This window comes from Symphalangus syndactylus, chromosome 5 (genome assembly GCF_028878055.3).
Source record: "Symphalangus syndactylus isolate Jambi chromosome 5, NHGRI_mSymSyn1-v2.1_pri, whole genome shotgun sequence".
Lineage (NCBI taxonomy): Eukaryota > Metazoa > Chordata > Mammalia > Primates > Hylobatidae > Symphalangus > Symphalangus syndactylus.
Window position 1 is genome coordinate 43,573,175 of NC_072427.2, and position 22,006 is coordinate 43,595,180.

Here is a 22,006-nt window from a genome sequence, read left to right on the forward strand (position 1 = left end):
ACTTCATGGGAGAAAATGTGTCCCTATCTAACCAAACCCTTAAAAAGTCCTTACTTTTGACATAGCTAGCTTTGAGGAACTTCGTTTAAAAAAAAAAGTTATAAATGTATGTAAAGATTATGCCACATGAAGCTCTACCACAGTACATCATAGTGAAAAGCTAGAAACCACCCAATTTTCAGACAACATTGGGCCCATTCAGGGTGGTATGGCTGTAGATGAAATAATCCAAGTTTTCACTAGCACAGGACTTGATACATAAATTATGATATATCCACATTACAGATTACCCTACATTATTAAAAATCATATTGTAGAAAAACAATTGGTTTTATGGAAGTAAATTATTCATAATATATTATTAAAAAACAGAATATAGGGCCTAATCTTAGGGGAAATAAAAATTTAAAAATAGGCATATGTCCATTACATGAAAAAAATGGCACTGAACATCTCATGTGTTTTGTATTATTTTCTCACGCTTTTCCTTATTTCCAAAATTTCACTATTAAGTGTGTATTTTTAGGGTTGTCAGGAAAATCTTTTCAAGTCATATTTGCTGAAACCTAGCAACAACACCTAAACTGCTATTCTCAGAGGCATAGATATATATATTCACACAAAGTATCTATGCATTTGTGGATGTGTCTACCCACAGCCAACACAGGGTAATGGCACTGAAAACAGAGCTGGAGCATACTAAATACTTAATAAGCACCATCTGTTAATCTTCAGAGCATCTTCAAAACACTGGTATCATCATTTTTCACTTTGCAAGTGAAGAGATCAAAGCCAACAGTGGTGAGTGGTAAAGCCATAATTTGGACATAGATTTGAGTAGCTCAAAAATATCTCTGACTTCAAAAGCTGATTGTCTACTGCAGTTTACTGTCTTCTGGTGGAAGCAAAAAGAGAAAAGGCCAAATCCCACCCACCCCCAACCGCCCTCACCATGGGCATCTGGTAACCCTCAGATGGTGACAGTCACCGCACACCCCCAGCTTCCTCACGGAAGACACCATGGAATGAGGAATCTACCTGGGTGTCTAAGGAGGGGAATATTCCTCCCTGAATCTCAAGTCTTAAAAAACACTGAGAAGGGTCAGATTTTTTTCAAAGAGAGGACAGTTCCACAAGGGGTGAGATCAGTGCAGGGCAGACAATGTCAGTTAATCGAGTTTGGCTTCAGGAGCCACACAGAGTTTTAGGTTGAGAGGCTCTAGGCAGCTAATTTAGTCACACAGGTTTGGCACAAACCCAGCTTCTGGGACCCAGGAAGGGGACTGGAGATAAAATATGGTTTGCAGCTTCTTCCTTCATTCTTTCCCATCTGCACTGTTCCCCAGTGAGGGATTCTGGGGTGCGGGAACACAGAATCGTGACAGATTGCCCTAATTCTTGTCAAGATCATTCCAGACTGGGAGAGGAAGCCACAGTGAACAAACAACTCACAGTGGATGTTCTATTGGCAGGTCACAACTGAGGAAAAGGGGCTGAAGGAACTCAAAAAATACTGGAACTGGCAACAGAGACCACCATCAAGGGATAAAATTACTTCAGCACCTACACACAAAACGCAGAGCAGCTGGAGAAAGGTGAAGTAGCAAATGGCTGAGATCTGTGATCGTGATGCAAGGTCTTCCCTGGTGCAGAGACCTGCCTTAGAGCCTCAGTGACAGGGATGTGAGGGGAGGGCCACAGGGTAATAAAGCTCCCTCTTTCCTTCCTATGCCTCAAGTCTCAGTACCCCCGAACCACTCCTTTCCGACCTTCAACTACACAGACCAGCTTCCTTTTATCTCCAGTAGACAAAGCAGGCTAAAGCAGGCACCAGTGAAAACCCATCTATCTCATATATCAACACACACAGAGTTGTAGCTATGATTTTTGCCAGCCATCTAGAAGCTTCTCTCTCAAGGTGGTCCTGATTAGATTGTTTTTGTTTTGAAAATGTCTACAGCTTGTATAACTCAGAGGCAGGAGAATGCAGGCATTCTACCAATGAGAGGCAGGATTCGTTAATAAACCCAAGCCCTCCTCTTTCAAACGTATTTCAGCTGCTACTACGGGTTTAGCCCTGGCAGTCAGCTGTGATCAAGCCTGCTGTCTGCAGGCTCTTCTCACAGGTGTAGAGATTGCCTGATTCTGACATCACCTCTGCTTCACATCTGAGATCCAGAACTGGATGGAGGAATGTAACTGGACTGGGCTTCTGGCTCCTGCCCCCTCACTTCAATATGGCCCAAGCCCAAAGGGTCCTCCCCATGATCCAGCTGAGCTCACTAGAGTTCTAGGTTGGCTTGGCCAAAGGGCTGTTTTGCCTGTTTTGCTCTGTCTTCAGTATATTTCTTTCTTTTAGGGGCATGGGAAAAAAAGGCTGCTCAAGAGCAAATCTGAAGATCCTGTTTATTAGCCGTTTCTCTCCCTGCAAGTGACTGGCAATCCATTTTGATTAAACTTGGGATTCTGAGATGCTCCGAATGCCCTCTCTGGTGTTTTTACAGTTTAGGGGGGAAGAAGGTCTGTTCTCCAGGTAATCTAACACCTCAAGTCTCTGGCTAAGTCTGCAAAAAATTTTCAAAGGCAAATTTAGAAGTGAGAAGGGTTACACGTGATTTTCTGGAATAAAACAAGATTTTATGCTGGTCATGGGAAACGCCTTACTGTTGCTTGTGGGGTTTTGGTGTAGCAGATCATGATGAAATGTAAAAGAAGTCAACGAAAGTAGGAAGAAAGTAGACATTTACAGCTCCCATTTATGGAGATTTATATGAGGCCGTCCTTTTTCTGTATTAACTTATTTAAACCTCATAAAAAGTCACAATTTTATAGGTGAACAAACTGAAGCTTAGAGATGGAAGGTAAGGTAACTTATCCAAGGTCAAACTACTAAGGGCAAAGCCAGGATCCAAACTGAAGTCCTTCTTTTCCAAAGCACATTTCCTAGACACTGAGAATACTGCTGCCTAATGCTATTCCATATGAATTCATTATATGGCTCGCAGACATGCTCTGTATGGAGGTGGGTAAACTATGGCACAGCTTATTTTTTATGGACCAAGAGCTAAGAATGAATTTTCCATTTTTAAATTAAAAACAAAAATCAAGAGGAATATTTTGTGCGAGAAAAATTATATAAAATTCAAATTTCAGAGTCCAAAAATAAAGCTTTGTAGAAACATAACCATGCCATTCATTTACATTTTGCCTATGGCTGCTTTCATACTACAGGGGCAAAGTTGAGTAGCATGATTGGCAAAGCCTGAAATGTTTACTATCTGCCCCTAGGGCCAGGGATTTGGGAAATGTGGGAAGAGTTCAGTGACTGGGATAATCTAAAATTTATCAGGCCAGATACAGTGGCTCATGCCTGCAATCCCAACACTTTGGGAAACTGAGGTGGGAGGATCACTTGAAGCCAGGAGCTCAAGACCAGCCTAGGCAACATACGGAGACCCGTCTCTAAGAAAAAATAAAAATAAATTAGCTGGGCGTGGTGGCACATGCCTGTAGTCTCAGTTACTCAGGAGGCTGCAGTGAGCCATGATCACGCCACTACATTCCAGACTGGGTGACAGAGTGAGATCTTGTCTCCAAAAAATTTATAAAATAAAATTAATCAAATATCCTTACTTTCCAGTCACCACACTTGTTTACATACACTAGCTTGCTTACTCATCATTAGAGCTCTTTAAGGAATTATTCCTATTTTTCAGATGAAGAAACTGAGATTTAGAGAGTTTAGGTACTTTCCCTAAGGTCATATAAGTTTCTACTACTTCTCACACAGGTGTAAATTACCATCCTGGGTTCTAGGCCAATCTTCCCAACTCCAACACGCAAGCACGCTCTATTACAATGACATAAAATTTAATACTGATTATTAGGACAAAATGTTCATAGACATAAAATACGATGTAAGCAGCCCCAAGCACATGAAACCAGTCCTTTCAAAATATCTATGACTGATCTCAAGGCTGTATGGTTTGAGTAGGTGTGTTCAATATCATTAATTATAATTTCATTTACTTATTTAGAGTTTCTAATAGAATCCTATAAAAGTAGTGAATGGGAAGGTGGAATTACTAACTTTTAATTTACTTCCTAAATTATGCTTTCATTGCATAATTCCTTCACAATTTAATGCAATGTTCAGTTTAGGGCTTGAGAAATCTGTTACTGATGTCTTTAAAAAAATGTATTGTACCAATTAGTACAACCTCTATGGAAAACAGTATAGAGATTCCTTAAAAGCTAAAAGTAGATCTACCATTTGATCCAGCAATCCCACTACTGGATATCTACCCAAAGGAAAAGAACACATTATATGAAAAACACACTTGCACACGTACGTCTAAAGCAGCACAACTGACAACTGCAAAGATGCGGACTCAACCTAAGTGACCATCAACTAACGAGTGGATAGAGAAAATGTGGCATATATACACCATGGAATACTACTCAGCCATGAAAAAGAACAAAATAATGTCCTTTGCAACAACTTGGATGGAGCTGGATGCCATTATTCTAAGTGAATAACACAGGAGTGGAAAACCAAAAACCATATGCTCTCACCTATAAATGGGAGTTAAGCTATGAGGACACAAACGCAAACAGGGGTATAATAAACTTTAGAGACTCAGAAGGGAAAGGGTGGGAGTGGGGCTACAGATAAAAAACTATACATTAGGTATAATGTACACTACTTGGGTGACAGGAGCACTAACATCTCATAACTCACTGCTATATGATTCACCCGTGTAACAAAAAAACCGCTTATACCCCAAAAGCTATTGGGAAAAAAAAAAGTATCCCTTAGGTATACAATTTTTTTTTTGGTGCTATTCTGCATGTGATCTCTTTTTATCATATACTCTAAATGGTTTTGCTAATTTTTACATACATACTCTAAGGGCTTATTTCATATGGTTGACATATGTCTTATCAATTTCCTTGGCCAATTTAACAATAAACCTGAAAATTAAAATGATTGTGTATATATTGTTAAAATATGTACAGGATCCATAAGCAGAAAATTACAAAATGTTGAAAGCAATCAAGGAGGCTCTCTATATCATGTTTATGGGTTAAAAGACTTAACAGAGTAAAAATGTCAATTATCTCCAAATTGATCTATAAATTTAATGCAATTACTATCAAAATCACAGCAAGCCTTTTGGTAGACATAGATAAGTTTGTTTGAAAGCATATATGAAAAGGAAAAAACCTAAAATGGCTAAAATGATTTTGAAAAAGAAGAAAAAAGTTAAGGGAATTTATCTGATGTTAGGGCTTACTTTATAGCTAAAGTTGATCACGACAGTGTGATTCGCAGAGGGATACATATTTGAACAAGAACAAAACAGAGAACCCAGAAATAGACCCATATAGATGTGCTGAACTAGATTTTGAAAATGATGTAAAAGTAACTCAATGGAGGAAGAATAGCACTTTCAACAAATGGTGCTGGAGTAACTTGATTATGGTGGGGGTTACACAAATCTATAAATATGATAAAATTGCATGGAACTAAACACACACAAGTACATGTAACGCTGGTGAACTCTGAATAAGGTCTGTGGATTGTACCAATGTCATTCTCCAGGCTGTGTTACTGTACCATTGTTAGCATTGGAGGAAACTTGATGAAGGGCACATACGACCTTTCTGTATTACTGTTATTTTTAAAACCATAGTCAGTTTTAGAATATTTTTAACACATCAAAAAGAACCCTGAACCCTTTAGCCATCATTCCCCTATCTCCCACACCAAACTCTTAAGCAACCACTAACCTTCTTTTTGTCTCTATAGATTTGCCTCTTCTGGGCACTTCACATAAAGGGAATCATATAGTATGTGGTCTTTTGCGACTGGTTTCTTTCACTTAGCATAACATTTACAAGTTTATCCATGTTGTAGCATATATCGGTACTTCATTCCTTTTTATGGCTGAATGATATTGTATTGTATGGATACATCATAAATTGTCTACCCATTCATCAGTTGATGTGTTGTGTTGTTTCTTACTTTCGGCTAACACTGCTGTGAACACATATGTGTAAGTTTTTATGTGGATATACACTTTCAAATTTCTTTGGTATATATTCATAGAAGTGGGATTGCTGGATCATACGGTATTTCTATGTTTAATCAACTGAGGAACTGACAGACTGTTTTCCAAAGTGACAGTACCATTTTACATTCCCACCAGCAGGTTATGGGGGTTCCAATTTTTCCATATCCTCACCAACACTTGTTATTATTGGACTTTTTGATGCCGAGTTAGTTTTACAGCTTCTTGTGAATCTGTAATAAATTCCAAGTAAAAAGTAAAAAAAAAAAAAAAAAAAAATGACTTGGTATATCTTGTTATAGGATAAATAATCATAGCTACAAGTCATAGTAATTTTGTTCCTTCATTTGCTAAAGCAATGATTTTCCCCTCATTTTTGTATCTTACTGTATTTCCCAGAACTTCCAAAATAATGTTAGAGGGTAATGAGATGGTGGGCACATTTATTCTGATTTCAGTTCTTACAGATTTATTTATTTATTTTGAGGCAGAGTCTTGCTCTATTGCCCAGGTGGGAGTGCAGTGGTGCAATTTTGGCTAACTGTAACCTCTGCTTCCCAGGTTCAAACAATTCTCCTGCCTCAGACACCCAAGTAGCTGAGATTACAGATGTGCACCACCACATCTAGCTAACTTTTGTATTTTTAGTAAAGATGGGGTTTAGCCATGTTGGCCAGGCTGTTCTCGAACTCCTGACCTCAAGTGATCTGCCTGCCCTGGCCTCCCAAAGTGCTGGGATTACAGGCGTGAGCCACCATCCCCAGCCTCTTATAGATTTCCCTCTAGCATTTCTATTAAGTATGATACTAATGAGAGGTTTGGTACTCATGAACCTCTATCATGGTGAGCAAGTACACTTATATTCCAACATTTTAAAGAATTTTTAATAAGAAGATGTTGAGTTTTACCAAACACCTTAGTGGCTTTATATAAAATAGTCATATGATATCATCTTATTTAAAGTCTTGATCTGATTCAGGTTCATTAATTCTTAATATTGACTAATTCCTGAATTTTTTAGCTATACCACTTTTAAAATAAGGCAAACTATGGTCACATAAAATATATTAAAAACAATTATAAAATAAAATGTCATACTAATGGGCCCACTGAGCAAAACATTGAAGTGAGCAATGTGCTATTAACATTGTAGAAAGCAACAAAAATAAAATAAAAATGTGAATATTTAATATGTATATAGAAGTTGCAAGTGCTTGGCCAGGCGTGGTGGCTCACGCCTGTAATCCCAGCACTTTGGGAGGCCAAGGCAGGAGGATGACCTGAGGTAGGGAGTTCGAGACCCGCCTGACCAACATGGAGAAACCCCATCTTTACTAAAAATACAGAATTAGCTGGGCATGGTGGTGCATGCCTGTAACCCTAGCTACTCAGGAAGCTAAGGCAGGAGAATCGCTTGAAGATAGGAGGCGGAGGTTGTGGTGAGCCGAGATCATGCCATTATACTCTAGCCTGGGTGAAACTCCGTCTCAAAAAAAAAAAAAAAAAAAAGTTGCAAGTGTTGCCTACTTTCTTAATCCTTTCTTCTCTTCAAAGAGATGTAATTTTTAAAAAAATAAAGAGAAAGAAGGGAAAGAAAGACAGAGAGGAAAGGGAGAGAGAAGGAAGGAGGAAGGAAGAAAGGGGAAAAAAAAGTCTATCATGTTCTTGTTTTGCCTTAAATAATTGTGTAAAAGGAGATTTGGTTTGCTCAAACCTGCAAGACCTTGCTATAACGAGAAGATCTTTGCTCTCTCTCAAATTATCCTAGTGACCATGGACCGATTTTTCTTAGGTTCCAAATTGTCACTGGAGAACAAATTTATTTTTTTCTACAATTTGGTGTTCAACTTCTCTTCCTAATTACAGATTTCTGTATGTTCTTTATCATCCTAAATTTACTGACCTACATGCAAGAGGCACAACAGTTTTTTAGCACATCACTGAAACTGACTGGGTGTGAAGCCTGATGGTATTAATGGAAGACGATGTGAATGTAAGAGATTAATTTAATACTCAAAGGACTACAGGGAAACTCAAGAAAATAAATGGAAATTGATGCCATTATCAGTGGACATGATGAAAATTTGTTTAATCTTTGTCCCTGCAAGGCATTGGAGCTCGTCTACTACTGGTTGCCCTTCACAATAATGAATGAAAAGCACGCCTTCTAAAATGAGCAGATCTCCCCATGTGTTCAGGGCACAGCTGGGAAGCCAGAACGGTGGAAGCAGGTGACTACCTTTCAAATGGGGTCACTCCAGCTAAGGCAGTACAGCTAGAGGTTGGGAACACCATCTGTGAATCAGGGAGACCTGAATTCAAGTCCTGGCTTCTTCAGTTACTAGACTTATGGCCCCAACTGAATCACTGGATCTAGCTGGGGCTCTGTGTTCTCACTTATACAAGAAGATAGGGTGCGGTAGCTCACGCCTGTAATACTAGCACTTTGGGAGGCCAAGGTGGGCGGATTGCCTGAGCTCAGGAGTTCAAGACTAGCCTGGGCAACATGGTGAAACCCTGTCTCTACTAAAATACAAAAAATTAGCTGGGTATGGCAGCATGCGCCTGTAGTCCCAGCTACTCAGGAGGTTGAGGCAGGAGAATGGCTGGAACCCAGGAGGCAGAGGTTTCAGTGAGCCAAGATCGCGCCGCTGCACTCCGGCCCGGGCGACAGAGCGAGACTCCATCTCCAAAAAACAAAAGAAGATGGTAGTAGTAGTTTTGCCCTTGGGTTGTTGATAGGTTTGAATGAGATAAGCTTGATGGATGGCTGTTTACTAAACATTACTGCTGTTATTATTAATATTGACAAGTGGAGTCATTGTTACCTAGATGGCATCAGTGCCATTTAAATACTCACTGATCTTTTAAAACAGCCACTAAATATAAAAGATTCGACCTCTCAATTATTTTTCTTAAAAACAAGGTGACTGACGTATACTTTCTTCATTGCAAAGGCCCCAGTGATTTTGGGTGTAAAACTGAGAGCTAGTTTGGTTGATGTATTAATAACTAATCAGCATGTAGCATATGGCTTTCTGATGCATAACATCTTGGTATCTCCTCTCTCCAAATGAGGCAGCTTGCTCCAGTGAGGAGTGGAGTCAAGAAAAATATCTTAAAAGGACAATGTAACTTCTTCTTTTGCAGTTCTCTTTGGCTGTGGGTAAAGACACCTTCTTAGTCTGGTCAGTTTTGTCCTTCCTACTTCAGTCCCTGGCTGCAGCCGCAACACAGCTGGTTTGCTCCCACTTGCTGAAAGCAACACAAGAAGACTGACTGTAAGTTAGAGCTTTCTCCAGGGCCCCAGGCGAGAGGCCAAAGAGGTCAAAGCAAAACAAGTAGAAATCTGTGAAACCTAATAGTTAGACGACTAAACAGAGTATCATTTTCCTGAGGTTAGGAAAAGCAAAGGGGTAACAAAGATAACCAGAGGATTTGTCAGTCAAGTGAAGATGACACCCATCAAGGGCCAACCTGGACTTGTTCACAGGTGCAATTTCAAAGACACGCCTCTTTTCCTCTAGCAGGAAAACAGACAATTCCCATGAAAACAGATCTGAAGGCTGTAAAATCCCAAGTCTTGTCTTAAAGTGTACAAATTAAGCATCGCATTTACCACATGAATTCGATTTTGTCTGCAGTGGTGAAAGTCTTCACTTAGTCCACAGGACTCTTGACAGTCATAAATGAAACATTGTCAGGAGAAGGAATAACTAGTAAAAGTGAACTCAGGAATAACAAGTAAAAGTGAACTCACTCCTTCAGGGACTTTATAGCTTTGACAGTGATCTGAGCCAAAGCCCAGCTGCCCAGGGGCTCCTGGACAGCAGGGCTCACTCACCAGCCCGCAGGTCATACCCCTCATGCCTGTGCTGCCGCTAAACGCAGGTCAGCACTAGCCAGATGTTCCACCCGCAAATGCTAGGGGGGTGAGCAGGACAAACCAGGCTTAACAGCAAACGCTCGAACAAAAGAAAAAAGAAGTGGCCGAGGTGAACACTCTCCTCATTCTGCCCAACTCACCTTCACCAGGAAGAAGGACACGCCATATGTGCGGAGGGACCGTGCGAGTTTGACGTACTTGACCTTGGCTTCTATCTCACTCATCTCTCCGCAGTTCTTATGCTCCTGCAAAAGTGACAGTAGCCGGGACCAGTTATTGCATCTCTGCCAGCAGGTGGACTTGGAGAGAGGTAGTTACTGTATGTGGTGGAGATAAGTGGCTAGGAATGATCATTAAGTGATGGTTGTGTCTGAGACCCCTCCATGACACAGGCAACTGCTGACCAAGGATCAGAGCACGCAGGAAGTTCTAACACAGGGATTTCAAACCAGAGTTTGAGCCCAAACAGCCTACATTACTTCACAACTAAATGTGACAATTCATGCACACATCCAGGGTGGTGGGAACAGGGTTCATAACTGTAATCACATTGTCAAAGGACTCCATGTCCCAAATGGTTGAGAGGCAAGACTTTAAACGATACCAAGAAAAATGTTCTTATCAGGAGAGGTGTCATTCTAACATCCATCCAGAATGTACTGTCTGGGTGTGGTGGCTCATGCCTATAATGCCAACAGTTTGGGAGGCTAAGGTGGGTAGATCATTTGAGATTAGGAGTTTGAGACCAGCCTGGCCAACATGGTGAAACCCCCCTCTACTGAAAAAACAAAAATTAGCCGGGTGTGGTGGCACATGCCTGTCATCCCAGCTACTTGGTAGGCTGAGGCACAAGAATCACTTGAACAGGGTGGGGGGAGATGCGGAGGTTGCACTGAGCTGAGATCGCCCCATTGCACTCCGTCTTGGCTCTGTCTCAAAAAAAAAAAAAAATATATCGTTTTCCAAAGAACAGGGTAAATACACGCCTGTACACAATAGTACTCAGAAACAATACTGGAGAAAAGTATGTTTTGGACGCATGAAATTTGTATTTTAATTTATATTTACATTTTAGGATCAAAGTAGATGTTGGTATCTCGGATTCCTTAGAGTGTTTCATGGCAAAGTTTGTGTTAAGGCTTTTCTTACTGGTTGCGTAGACTGGACAAGTCTCTGACTTTTAGAATAATTCTGGATTTTTAAAAGGCACTAATTTCCAAATTCCAGTTTCAAAAAACAAATCTCAGGACAAAGAGGCTACTTGTAGATCCTTCCTCAGTGCATATTAAGAGTCTATCACCTTGTTCCAATGTTACCAAGATAATGCCTTTGAAATTAAATGTATGCACATTTTTCTCAGAAGGGCTAGGTAACCTTTAGAAGAAAATATGGATTAAGATAATAAATCTGCCCAAAGTAGGACTGTCAGCTTCTTTACTCCTGAGTCACTAATCATTTATTATATAAGAGTACAGGCACGAGGTATAAAACTATCATGTGCAGAGGCCCCCTCACACTAATAAATGAGGATGGGGAGTGAGGAGAATAATAAAGTTCTGTACATTTCCAATACCTGAAAGATCCTCTTTTCAGCTCCTCTCTGCTTGATATATTCTTTGGGCAGGAATTCCTTCAGACTAAGAGAGATACATTTAAAAAGGAAAGGCATTTATCATGTTCTATGATGAGAAGCAAAGCAAAGACATTTAATAAAACTCACAGTTAACTCACTAAGTCTCCCAATATTTTATAGAGTAATTAATAACAGACTGCTATATCCTACGATGCACTTAAATAAGGGCACGGACATAAAACTAGTATGATAGAAAAGCTCAAACTAACATATTTAAAGACAAAAGAATTTCCAGGATCTATTGTAAAGTGAAAAAAAAGAGCACAAGAATATATAGTATGCTACCTTTTATAAGAAACGAAGGAAATACTTATTTTAAAAACATTATTTTCTATTGTCTACATATTTAAAAAAAAATAATACAAAGATAAACCTAGTACTAATAAAAATGGTTCTCCATGGAAGAGGGGAAAAACAAGGAGAAGGGAACAAGGATGGAAACTAAACTTCCCTATTTCTTTTATTATAGTTTTCACTTCAGAACCACATGAAATTGCAAAAAAAAAAAAAAAAAAAAAAAAAGCGACATCTAAAAATCTAAAACTAAAACCATCTATCAAGTTGACAGCATAACTACAGGAAGAATAATTATGTCAAATAACTTTGCAAAACAGTCTTTTGACTGTATATCCCTTGTAAGATATTATGGACAAAATAAACCATAGTAGACTTGTTAGTAAAAATATTAATATTTAAAATTAACATCCGCTTTCCTTCCTGTCTACACACAGACACACACACACACACAATTAAATTAGGATATTACATTATATATAAGTAGGATGTTATATATAATTAGGATAAAGTAAATGAGTAATTATGGTTGTTGTTAGGAACCAAGCTTTTTAGCATAAAATAGATAAAAATAAACAAAATGCAAAAAGACTTGGCTAAACATTCTGCATCTTTTGTTTGAACTGGAAATACTGGCCTGAGTACCTGATTCATTTTTCTCTTCCTGAAAAACATTTTCTAGTTACGTCCCCTTTAAAGGCCAGGCGCAAGCACAAGCTGGTGGCAACCCCCTCACCCCGGTGCCTAGGCCAGGTGGTCTTCTAAATACCATTTCCACTAAAAGGAACCAGCAAGTCTTAGATAAATCACTGATTCTTGGTCTGAGGCAGGAAATGTATAAAATGTTCCTGGGACTTCTTGTGGCTTGAATCAAGGAAGCTACCAAGATAATTCTGGAGCCAGTATCAACGAATTCCCATTAGCCAAAAATTGGGTGATTTAAAACTTTATATTGAAAAAGAGAGAACAAAATAATAAACCCATCCATCCAGCCTCGACAGTTATCAACTCATGGCCAATCATGACTCATCTATTTCCCCATCCCACTGACCTCCCCTGGATTATTCCAAAGCAAATCCCAGACATCATATAATTAATATAATAAGGATGACTGCAGTAAGTTAAAGCACAGATATTTCATATCTACAAAGATTTTTTTAAAAAATCATTGGTCACCTTAAGAGACGGCTAAGGTCCCAACTCATACTGAAAACTGTAAATGAGGAGAAAGAAACAAGTATTTATTCTGATGTTTCTAAATGTTGATGAGGGCAAGAATCACAGCTAATAAATGTAGAAAAAATAAAAAGTCCAAAATCATCATTATACAACTCTTACTGAAATAACTGATAGATCAAAGCAAATTTCAATGACTATAAGATAAAAAAAACAAGTTGATCAGGAACTTTTTAATAGATTGATGGATTTGATAACATCTAAACCCAGTGATCAATTTTAATATTAATCAAAGCAGGATAACCAGATAATATATGCCTCCCAACTGATACAAAAGGAAGTATACAGTACCACCTAGGAAGTATTCTTGGCAATAACGAATAAGTAAATACATAATTGAAACTGAATTTAATTGAGCCCCTAGATCTAAATAACAGTTTACAAAAAGAAGAATAGGGGAGCATGTTCAATGATACCATCAGGATACAATTAGCCAAACCCAAACACAAGAAATTCTTCCATACTCATGGGTTGAAAGAATCAATATCGTGAAAATGGCCATACTGCCCAAGGTAATTTATAGATTCAATGCCATCCCCATCAAGCTACCAATGACTTTCTTCACAGAATTGGAAAAAACTACTTTCAAGTTCATATGGAACCAAAAAAGAGCCCGCATCGCCAAGTCAATCCTAAGCCAAAAGAACAAAGCTGGAGGCATCACGCTACCTGACTTCAAACTATACTACAAGGCTACAGTGACCAAAACAGCATGGTACTGGTACCACAACAGAGACATAGATCAATGGAACAGAACAGAGTCCTCAGAAATGATGCCACATATCTACAACTATCTGATCTTTGACAAACCTGACAAAAACAAGCAATGGGAGAAGGGTTCCCTATTTAATAAATGGTGCTGGGAAAACTGGCTAGCCATATGTAGAAAGCTGAAAGTGGATCCCTTCCTTACACCTTATACAAAAATTAATTCAAGATGGATTAAAGACTTACATGTTAGACCTAAAACCATTAAAATCCTACAAGAAAACCTAGGCAATACCATTCAGGACATAGGCGTGGGCAAGGACTTCATGTCTAAAACACCAAAAGCAATGGCAACAAAAGCCAAAATTGACAAATGGGATCTGATTAAACTAAAGAGCTTCTGCACAGCAAAAGAAACTACCATCACAGTGAAGAGGCAACCTACCGAATGGGAGAAAATTTTTGCAACCTACTCATCTGACAAAGGGCTAATATCCAGAATCTACAATGAATTCAAACAAATTTACAAGAAAAAAACAAACAACCCCATCAAAAAGTGGGTGAAGGACATGAACAGACACTTCTCAAAAGAAGACATTTATGCAGCCAAAAAACACATGAAGAAATGCTCATCATCACTGGCCATCAGAGAAATGCAAATCAAAACCACAGTGAGATACCATCTCACACCAGTTAGAATGGCCATCATTAAAAAGTCAGGAAACAACAGGTGCTGGAGAGGATGAGAAGAAATAGGAACACTTTTACACTGTTGGTGGGACTGTAAACTGGTTCAACCATTGTGGAAGTCAGTGTGGTGATTCCTCAGGGATCTAGAACTAGAAATACCATTTGACTCAGCCATCCCATTACTGGGTATATACCCAAAGGACTATAAATCATGCTGCTATGAAGACACATGCACACGTATGTTTATTACGGCACTATCCACAATAGCAAAGAGTTGGAACCAACCCAAATGTCCAACAACGATAGACTGGATTAAGAAAATGTGGCACATATACACCATGGAATACTATGCAGCCATAAAAAATGATGAGTTCATGTCCTTTGTAGGGACATGGATGAAACTGGAAAACATCATTCTCAGTAAACTATCACAAGGACAAAAAACCAAACACCACATGTTCTCACTCATAGGTAGGAATTGAACAATGAGAACTCATGGACACAGGAAGGGGAACATCACACTCCGGGGACTGTTGTGGGGTGGGGGGAGGGGGGAGGGACAGCATTAGGAGATATACCTAATGCTAAATGACGAGTTAATGGGTGCAGCAAAACAACATGGCACATGGATAAATATGTAACAAACCTGCACATTGTGCACATGTACCCTAAAACCTAAAGTATAATAATAAAAAAAATTAAAAAAAAATAAAAAACTTAGTTTCTTCAAAAATAAATAGTTTGGTAGTAGTGGTGAAAAGGAGGACATAATAATAAATTAAAAGAGATACGAGAAATATATTTACTACAAAGCTATAGTAAAAAAGACAGTGCAGTAATGATGTAAGAATAGATACACAAGTCAATAGAATAGAATTGAGAGTCCAGAAATTAACCCTCACCTTTACAGTCAACTGATTTTCAACAAGGGTTCCAAGACAATTCAGTGGGGAAAGAATACTTTTTTAAATAACTGGTGCTGGGACAACAGGATGTTCACATGCAAAAGACAAAAATTGGACCCCGTACTTCACACTATACACCAGAATTAACTCAAAATCTATAACAGACCTAAATGTAATAGCTAAATCTATAAAACTCTCAGAAGAAAATACAGAAGTAAATCTTTACGACCTTGATTTAGGTAAAGAGTTTTTAGATACAATACCAAAAGCACATGTAGTAAAAGAAAAAAAAATAAAATGGACTATTTCAAAATTATAAACTTTTAAATTGCAGATACCACCATCCAGAAAGTGAAAATACAATCCACAGAATGGGGGAAAATATTTGCAAATTATATACAAGGAAATTACAATATGTACAGAACATATAAAAAACCTTTAACTGATAATGAAAAGACAAACACCCAATTAAAAACGGGCAGAGGACATGAACAGTCATTTCTCCAAAGAAGAGATACAAATGGCCAATAGGCACATGAAAGTATGTTCAACATTATTAGCCACCAGGGAAATGCAAAGAAAAACCACAATGTGATACCAATACATACCCGCGAGGATGGCTACAATAAAAAAGATGGACAACAGCAAGTGTTGGCAAAGGCATAGAGAAACTGGAACCCTCATACACTGCTGGTGGGAATGTACAATGGTACAGCTGCTGTAAAAAAGTTTGGTAGTTCCTTAAAATATTATGCAGCAATTCTGCTCCTTGACATATGCCCAGAAAAAAAATGAGAACACTTCCACACAAAAACTTGTACACAAACGTTCACAGCAGCATTATTAATGATAGCCAAAAGATGAAAATAACTCAAAAGCCCATCAACTAATGGATAAAATGTGGTTTCTCCACACAATGGAACATCATTTGGATCTAAAGGAAGTACTGAAATATGCTACAACATGGAAACACTGTGCTAAGGGAAAGAAGCCAGTCACAAAGGAAAAGTTGTATGATTTCACTAATAAGAAAAAAAGAGAGATTCCAAGTTCGTCAGAAGGAGGGATCTAAGAAATATCTAATCTGCAGCAGTTTAGATATTAAAATTATCATTAAGCAACTTCATGGGCAAAAATGAATGATTCAGAGAGAGCCGGACGGCACCAACATCACAAAAGAGGAAGCTGAGTTTCAGAGAGGTAAAGAATTAGCTGAAGGCACAGGACTTGTAAGTAAGTAGCAGAGAGCCTCTGACCTCCCAGAACAAGAGTGGGTCCACCTGAACACACAGCTGCTTCAGGCTTTCTCCAGGGGCCCATTTAAAATAAGGAAGTGGCATCATGAGAGAACCGTTGCTGCCAGCCTCTAGGCATTGGCTCCTCCATCAGCAACAGAGGTTAAGGTTAACAAAAGCACCCAAAAAGGGCTCCACGTCAAGCCCTCTCAGAGCAATGGCTGTCACTAGAAGAATACCAGATGGTGGTGTCCAGGGGACCAGCAGGGGTAGAATATGCTGACCATCACTGGCAAGAAAGTCCTGTACTGCAGCAAGCTCCCTTCTTTCAAACTCCGCCAAACCAGCCCATCTGAATCTGCCTCCTATGCAGTCTTCAGGAGTTACTGAAAACAACATCAGAAGGTGCCCTAGAAGTGTTACCCCTGAGGTCTCAAGAATTGGTTTGTGGGGAGTTTAAAAACCATTTTAAGATATGAATAGTGTGTGCATGTGTGTGGCGTGTATTTTCCCCAGTAAATCAGCCATGCGTGCCATGTCAGCACAAAGCAGGAGGGGGCAGGCAGGATGTCATCAAGGCCTGCCAGCCAGCAGCGCAGTAGTTCCAGCTCAGTTGTTGCTGTGATTTTACCAAACCTGAGTGTGGAAGGCTCCTAACATCTGGGACATGTATACAAGTGCAATCTGTCAGCCTTGTCGGAGAAAAATCAGACTGTCAAACCTGATCGGAAATTTTCCTAATTAAGCAAGTTCTGGTCAAGCAAAATCCCTCCCACTGTCTCCTTAAATGTTCTCACCTTAAAAGGGCAGCCATCTACAAACTGCATTGAGAACTCACTTCTCCACCAAACCCTACTGCCAGCCTTTTAAGCATGGCCCTTTCTGAATGCAGTCATAATAACACATCCTCTATTCCAGTAAAGTTAGTACACTAATCTCTAACAGACTCAGTAAGATCCATGAGAGGTTCAAAGTTTGCAGCCAACAGACTCCTCTCTCACAAACCCTGACTTCTGCTCTGGTCAAGTCCACTGTATTTGTTCTCCAATTTGTTGCAGCTGGCTGGAGAGCACATGATTATATGATACACTGACATAGCCCATGAGCTGCTGAAATAGTATAAAAATTGAGCTACTGCATTCTTCCTAAGGGTAATAGTTATAAAATGTATTAAATGACATGTAGATAACTGTCAAATACTGAAAAGGAAAAAAATCATGGAAATCTAAAGATATTCTGTCCTCAGATTGCTTCATAGTTGTCTTTAAATTCCTTCACAGATGATGCATTATGCATGGTTCATGCAAGACACTGTAGAAATCCAATCAGGAGACTCACACAAGAAAAACCCTTGGCCCTACATCAAAACAATAGCAACAAATGTGTAAGTTCAAAGTTAGAATAATGGGTTTCAAGTGGTAGATGTCACCTGTTATGATTCTACATTTTAAACAACTTTTTGGATTATCCAACTAATAGTCCAAACCAGGTTGAGAGTTTCTACAATTAAAACAGCTGCCATTTACTGAAGGCCAAACCCTGTTTCAGGTGCTTTATGAGCACTAACAGATTAACTGAGTACTGACAAAGACGTGGGAAGCAAAGACCCCATTCTACACACAGACTCCGAGGCTCCGCGATGCTAAGTCGCCCAGGGTCACAGCCCACACGCTGTCTCATCCGTGGGCACTGGGGACCATGCTCTGGGCCACTACACACCCTGACCCCTCCAAGTTACCCTGTAGGCAAACAACATCCCACGTGATCAGTATTTCAGACCCTGTGAAATAAAATAATAATCAGAATACGATAATGAAGACCACGTGGTGGCCATTGAGTTTTTCAGAAATGCCCAGAAGCCGGTGGAATCAGGGAAGGGGAATTTAACACATTTAGGGGAGCAGGATCTGAATTCAAAAATACAGATGTCACAAAAACTTCATTTTCTACTTTTTGAAGGATGAGTTGCAATTTTGTTATTTTATTGTATATATTTAAAGTATACAACATGATGTTTTCATATAATATACATAGTGAAAGAATTTCTACAATCAAGCAAATTAATGTAACCATCATCTCAGTTTTTCTGTGTGTGGTAAAACTACCTAAAATTTACTTTGTAAATTTCCAGTATACAATACTATCAACTATAGCCCTCACACTGTACATAAGGAACATTAGGCCTCTAGACTTATTTATCCTATGTAACTGAGCCTGTGTACCCTTTGACCACTATCTCCCCATTTCCCCCCACTCAGTAACCACTTTCCTACTCTTTTTTCTATGTATTTGAGTTCTTTGTTATGTTTTAAGGTTCCACATGAGTGAGATCACACAGTATTTTCATTTCTGTGTGTGGCTTATTTCAGAGGACATAATAATGTCCTCTAGGTCCATCCATGTTGTCACAAATGGCAGTATCTCCATTGTTAAGGCTAAATATTATTTCATTGTGTGTACATGATCAAATCTCATTTTCTTATGTAAAATTTAAGCTGCCTCTACACGTAATTCCAAAAGAGAAGTTCCAAAGATGTTTCCTAGTCTGGCCGTAAGTTACAAGTACACAGGGAGGCAGCTATGATTTGGGGAAACGTGAACTGCCTCTTATCTGTTCCAGGGCTGCCAACAAGTCACTGCATGACCACAGGGAAGTCACCGTTTCTCTAAGTTGGTTTTTATCACTTAAAAAGCAGAGGCGTCAAACCTGAGTGTTATCGCTCATACGAAGACAAGGGATGTCTTCTCATTTGTGAGAGCGGAGAGAATCCATATGAACATAAAAACAAAGCAGCAGAGTGTCCACTCAGCACAGGGTGGAGGAACGGAGGGGAGGGATGGTGGAGGTACGAAAGGGACAGCATCACCCAAAGGATGCTGGAACACCCAGGATCCTAACTCCAACCGTGATGTTGAATCACCAAATGATTAACAACAACATGTCAAATCTGGTTTCACGTACACTTCTCAGAGTGTGGCCTCAGGACCAGCAGCACTTAGGAATGTGACAGAAATGCCAGTGTTCAACAGATGCGGTGGCTCACGCCTGTAATCCCAGCACTTTGGGAGGCCAACGTGGGTGGATCACGAGGTCAGGAGATCGAGATCATCTTGGCTAACATGGTGAAACCCCGTATCTACTGTAGTCCCAGCTACTTGGGAGCCCGAGGCAGGAGAATGGCGTGAACCCGGAAGGCGGAGCTTGCAGTGAGCCGAGATCGCGCCACTGCACTCCAGCCTGGGCGACAGAGCGAGACTCCGTCTCAAAAAAAAAAAAAAAAAAAAAAAGAAAAGAAATGCCAGTGTTCAGGCTTCACCCCACACCTGGTGGATAATAGGCTCTGGGGGTGAGGCCCACGAGCCCTTTAGATAATTCTGATCAGATGAAGTTGGAGAACCACTGACACAGTGGGCTGAAAGCTCAGATTACAGATTCAGACACACTTGGATTTGAATCCAGACTCAAAGGTCAAAATGTCTGCAACTGAGAGTAGCAGTTAAGTTCTGGTTAAGTGAGGTGATAATACAGGTGGAGGGAGGCACTGAGTGAGCTGGGAAACGCTTAGAGTGGCAAGAAAAAGTGGAAACGGAAAACAGCTTGTCAGTTTGTGCTGCTGCAAAAGAACACCACAGACTGGGTAATGACCAGTCTTTTAATTATATTCAATTATACTTAATTCTATAATTTATAATTCAATTATAAAGAACAGAAAATTTATTTCTGTACAGGTCTGGAGGCTGGGAAGTCCAAGGTGAAGGCACTGGCAGGTTCAGCTGTTTGGTATGGGTGGCATGCTCTGGAGAGGAGAGAAAGCCTGTGTCCTCACAAGGCAAAGGAGCAGAACAGCAAGCTAGCTGAATGCTGCGTGAAGCCTCTTTTCTAAGGGCCTTAATCCCAGTCACGAGGGAAAAGCCCTCATGACCTAATCATGTCTTGAGGCCCCACCTCTTAGCGCTATCACATTGGCAACACCCAAATTTTGGAGCGAACACATTCAAACCACAGCAGCATGGTAGAAACATAAGAACTGGATTTGAAGACCTATCTTGGTCACACAGCAGTTCTGTCATCCGGAACCAATCCAAATGTCCTTTAATATAAGGACATGCCACTGCCCAGGAACTCAGAGACAGCTCAGCGCTGGATACCCTCAGTGGTTCCTGGTTTGAAAGTAGTTAGGGAGATAGGCACCAACCTCAGAAGACAGCTAGGATGAAACAGTACAGACACTATTGAATGGTCACTACCTCCCAAAACTGAGAGGATAGGAGAGCTGTGGGCTGTCAGAAACACAAGGCAGAAGTTCACAGGGAGGAAGTACGCAAGTGGCTTTTTATTGCACTTTACTTTTAATTTAGTGGGAGGATGGTGGTGAAGAATATAATGTAAGAGAGCTGATGAAAACAAAGGTTGAAATGCCAGCTTTCTGGTTAGTTTGAAAACAGAGAATCAAGGGCCAAATTATTCTGACAAAAGCACACACAGATGACCAACTCCAAAGGAGGAATATGTGTTTGAACAGAGGCCAAGTGAAAAACTGGCTTCAGACCTCCTACTGGGGCAAAAGCTTTGCTTGTTGACAGTAGAATTATCTTGAGTTTGTGGGGGAAAATTTCCAAGTCCACTGTGAATTCTTTCTCAACAAAGATTCATACCCTGGGTCGCTTTGTTTTCTCAGTAAAATACTTCCAAGGAATTCCCAAACAGGAAGGGGGGCTGTGAGAGTCAAGGATGAGAGAGGTTTCCTAAGCCTGTGACCTGCCTGCCCACACTCAGCCCTTGGACCATTTCTTCCCATAACATGCAGAGTCATGGAACCTTTCCGTCTGGCCTCCAGGGCCTATTACTTTTGCCTTTGCCACGTGTTAAATATCCAACTTTGGTGAATATAAGTTTTATCACTTCAAGCCCAGACTACTGCAAACATCTTTTTTAAAAAAAAAATGTTGGCCGGGTGCGGTGGCTCACGCCTGTAATCCCAGCACTTTGGGAGGCCGAGGCGGGCAGATCACGAGGTCAGGAGATCGAGACTATCCTGGCTAACAAGGTGAAACCCGTCTCTACTAAAAATACAAAAAATTAGCCAGGCGTGGTGGCGGGCGCCTGTAGTCCCAGCTACTTGGGAGGCTGAGGCAGGAGAATGGCATGAACCCGGGGGGCGGAGCTTGCAGTGAGCTGAGATAGCGCTATTGCACTCCAGCCCAGGCGACAGAGCGAGACTCTGTCTCAAAAAAAAAAAAAAAAAAAAAAAAAAAAAAAGAAAGAAAAAGAAAAAGTTAAGTGAGCTGGGTGTGCTGTCTCAAGCCTGTAATCCCAGCACTTTGGGAGGCTGAAGAGGGTGGAT

At 40.1% G+C, this 22,006-nt stretch overlaps 1 protein-coding gene across 3 annotated transcripts in view; it reads right to left on the minus strand.

The window, feature by feature from the left end:
• The window catches only part of TLN2 (talin 2), a 463,814-nt gene that overhangs the window by 160,808 nt on the left and 281,000 nt on the right, over positions 1–22,006 (minus strand). For all 3 annotated transcript variants that reach the window (XM_055278272.2, XM_055278269.2, XM_063638847.1), the window contains 2 exons: positions 11,534–11,597; positions 10,101–10,205 (listed from right to left, as the gene is read on the minus strand). In XM_055278272.2, the coding sequence (XP_055134247.1) occupies positions 10,101–10,205; positions 11,534–11,597 (169 nt within the window). The remainder of the gene's footprint in view (positions 1–10,100; positions 10,206–11,533; positions 11,598–22,006) is intronic.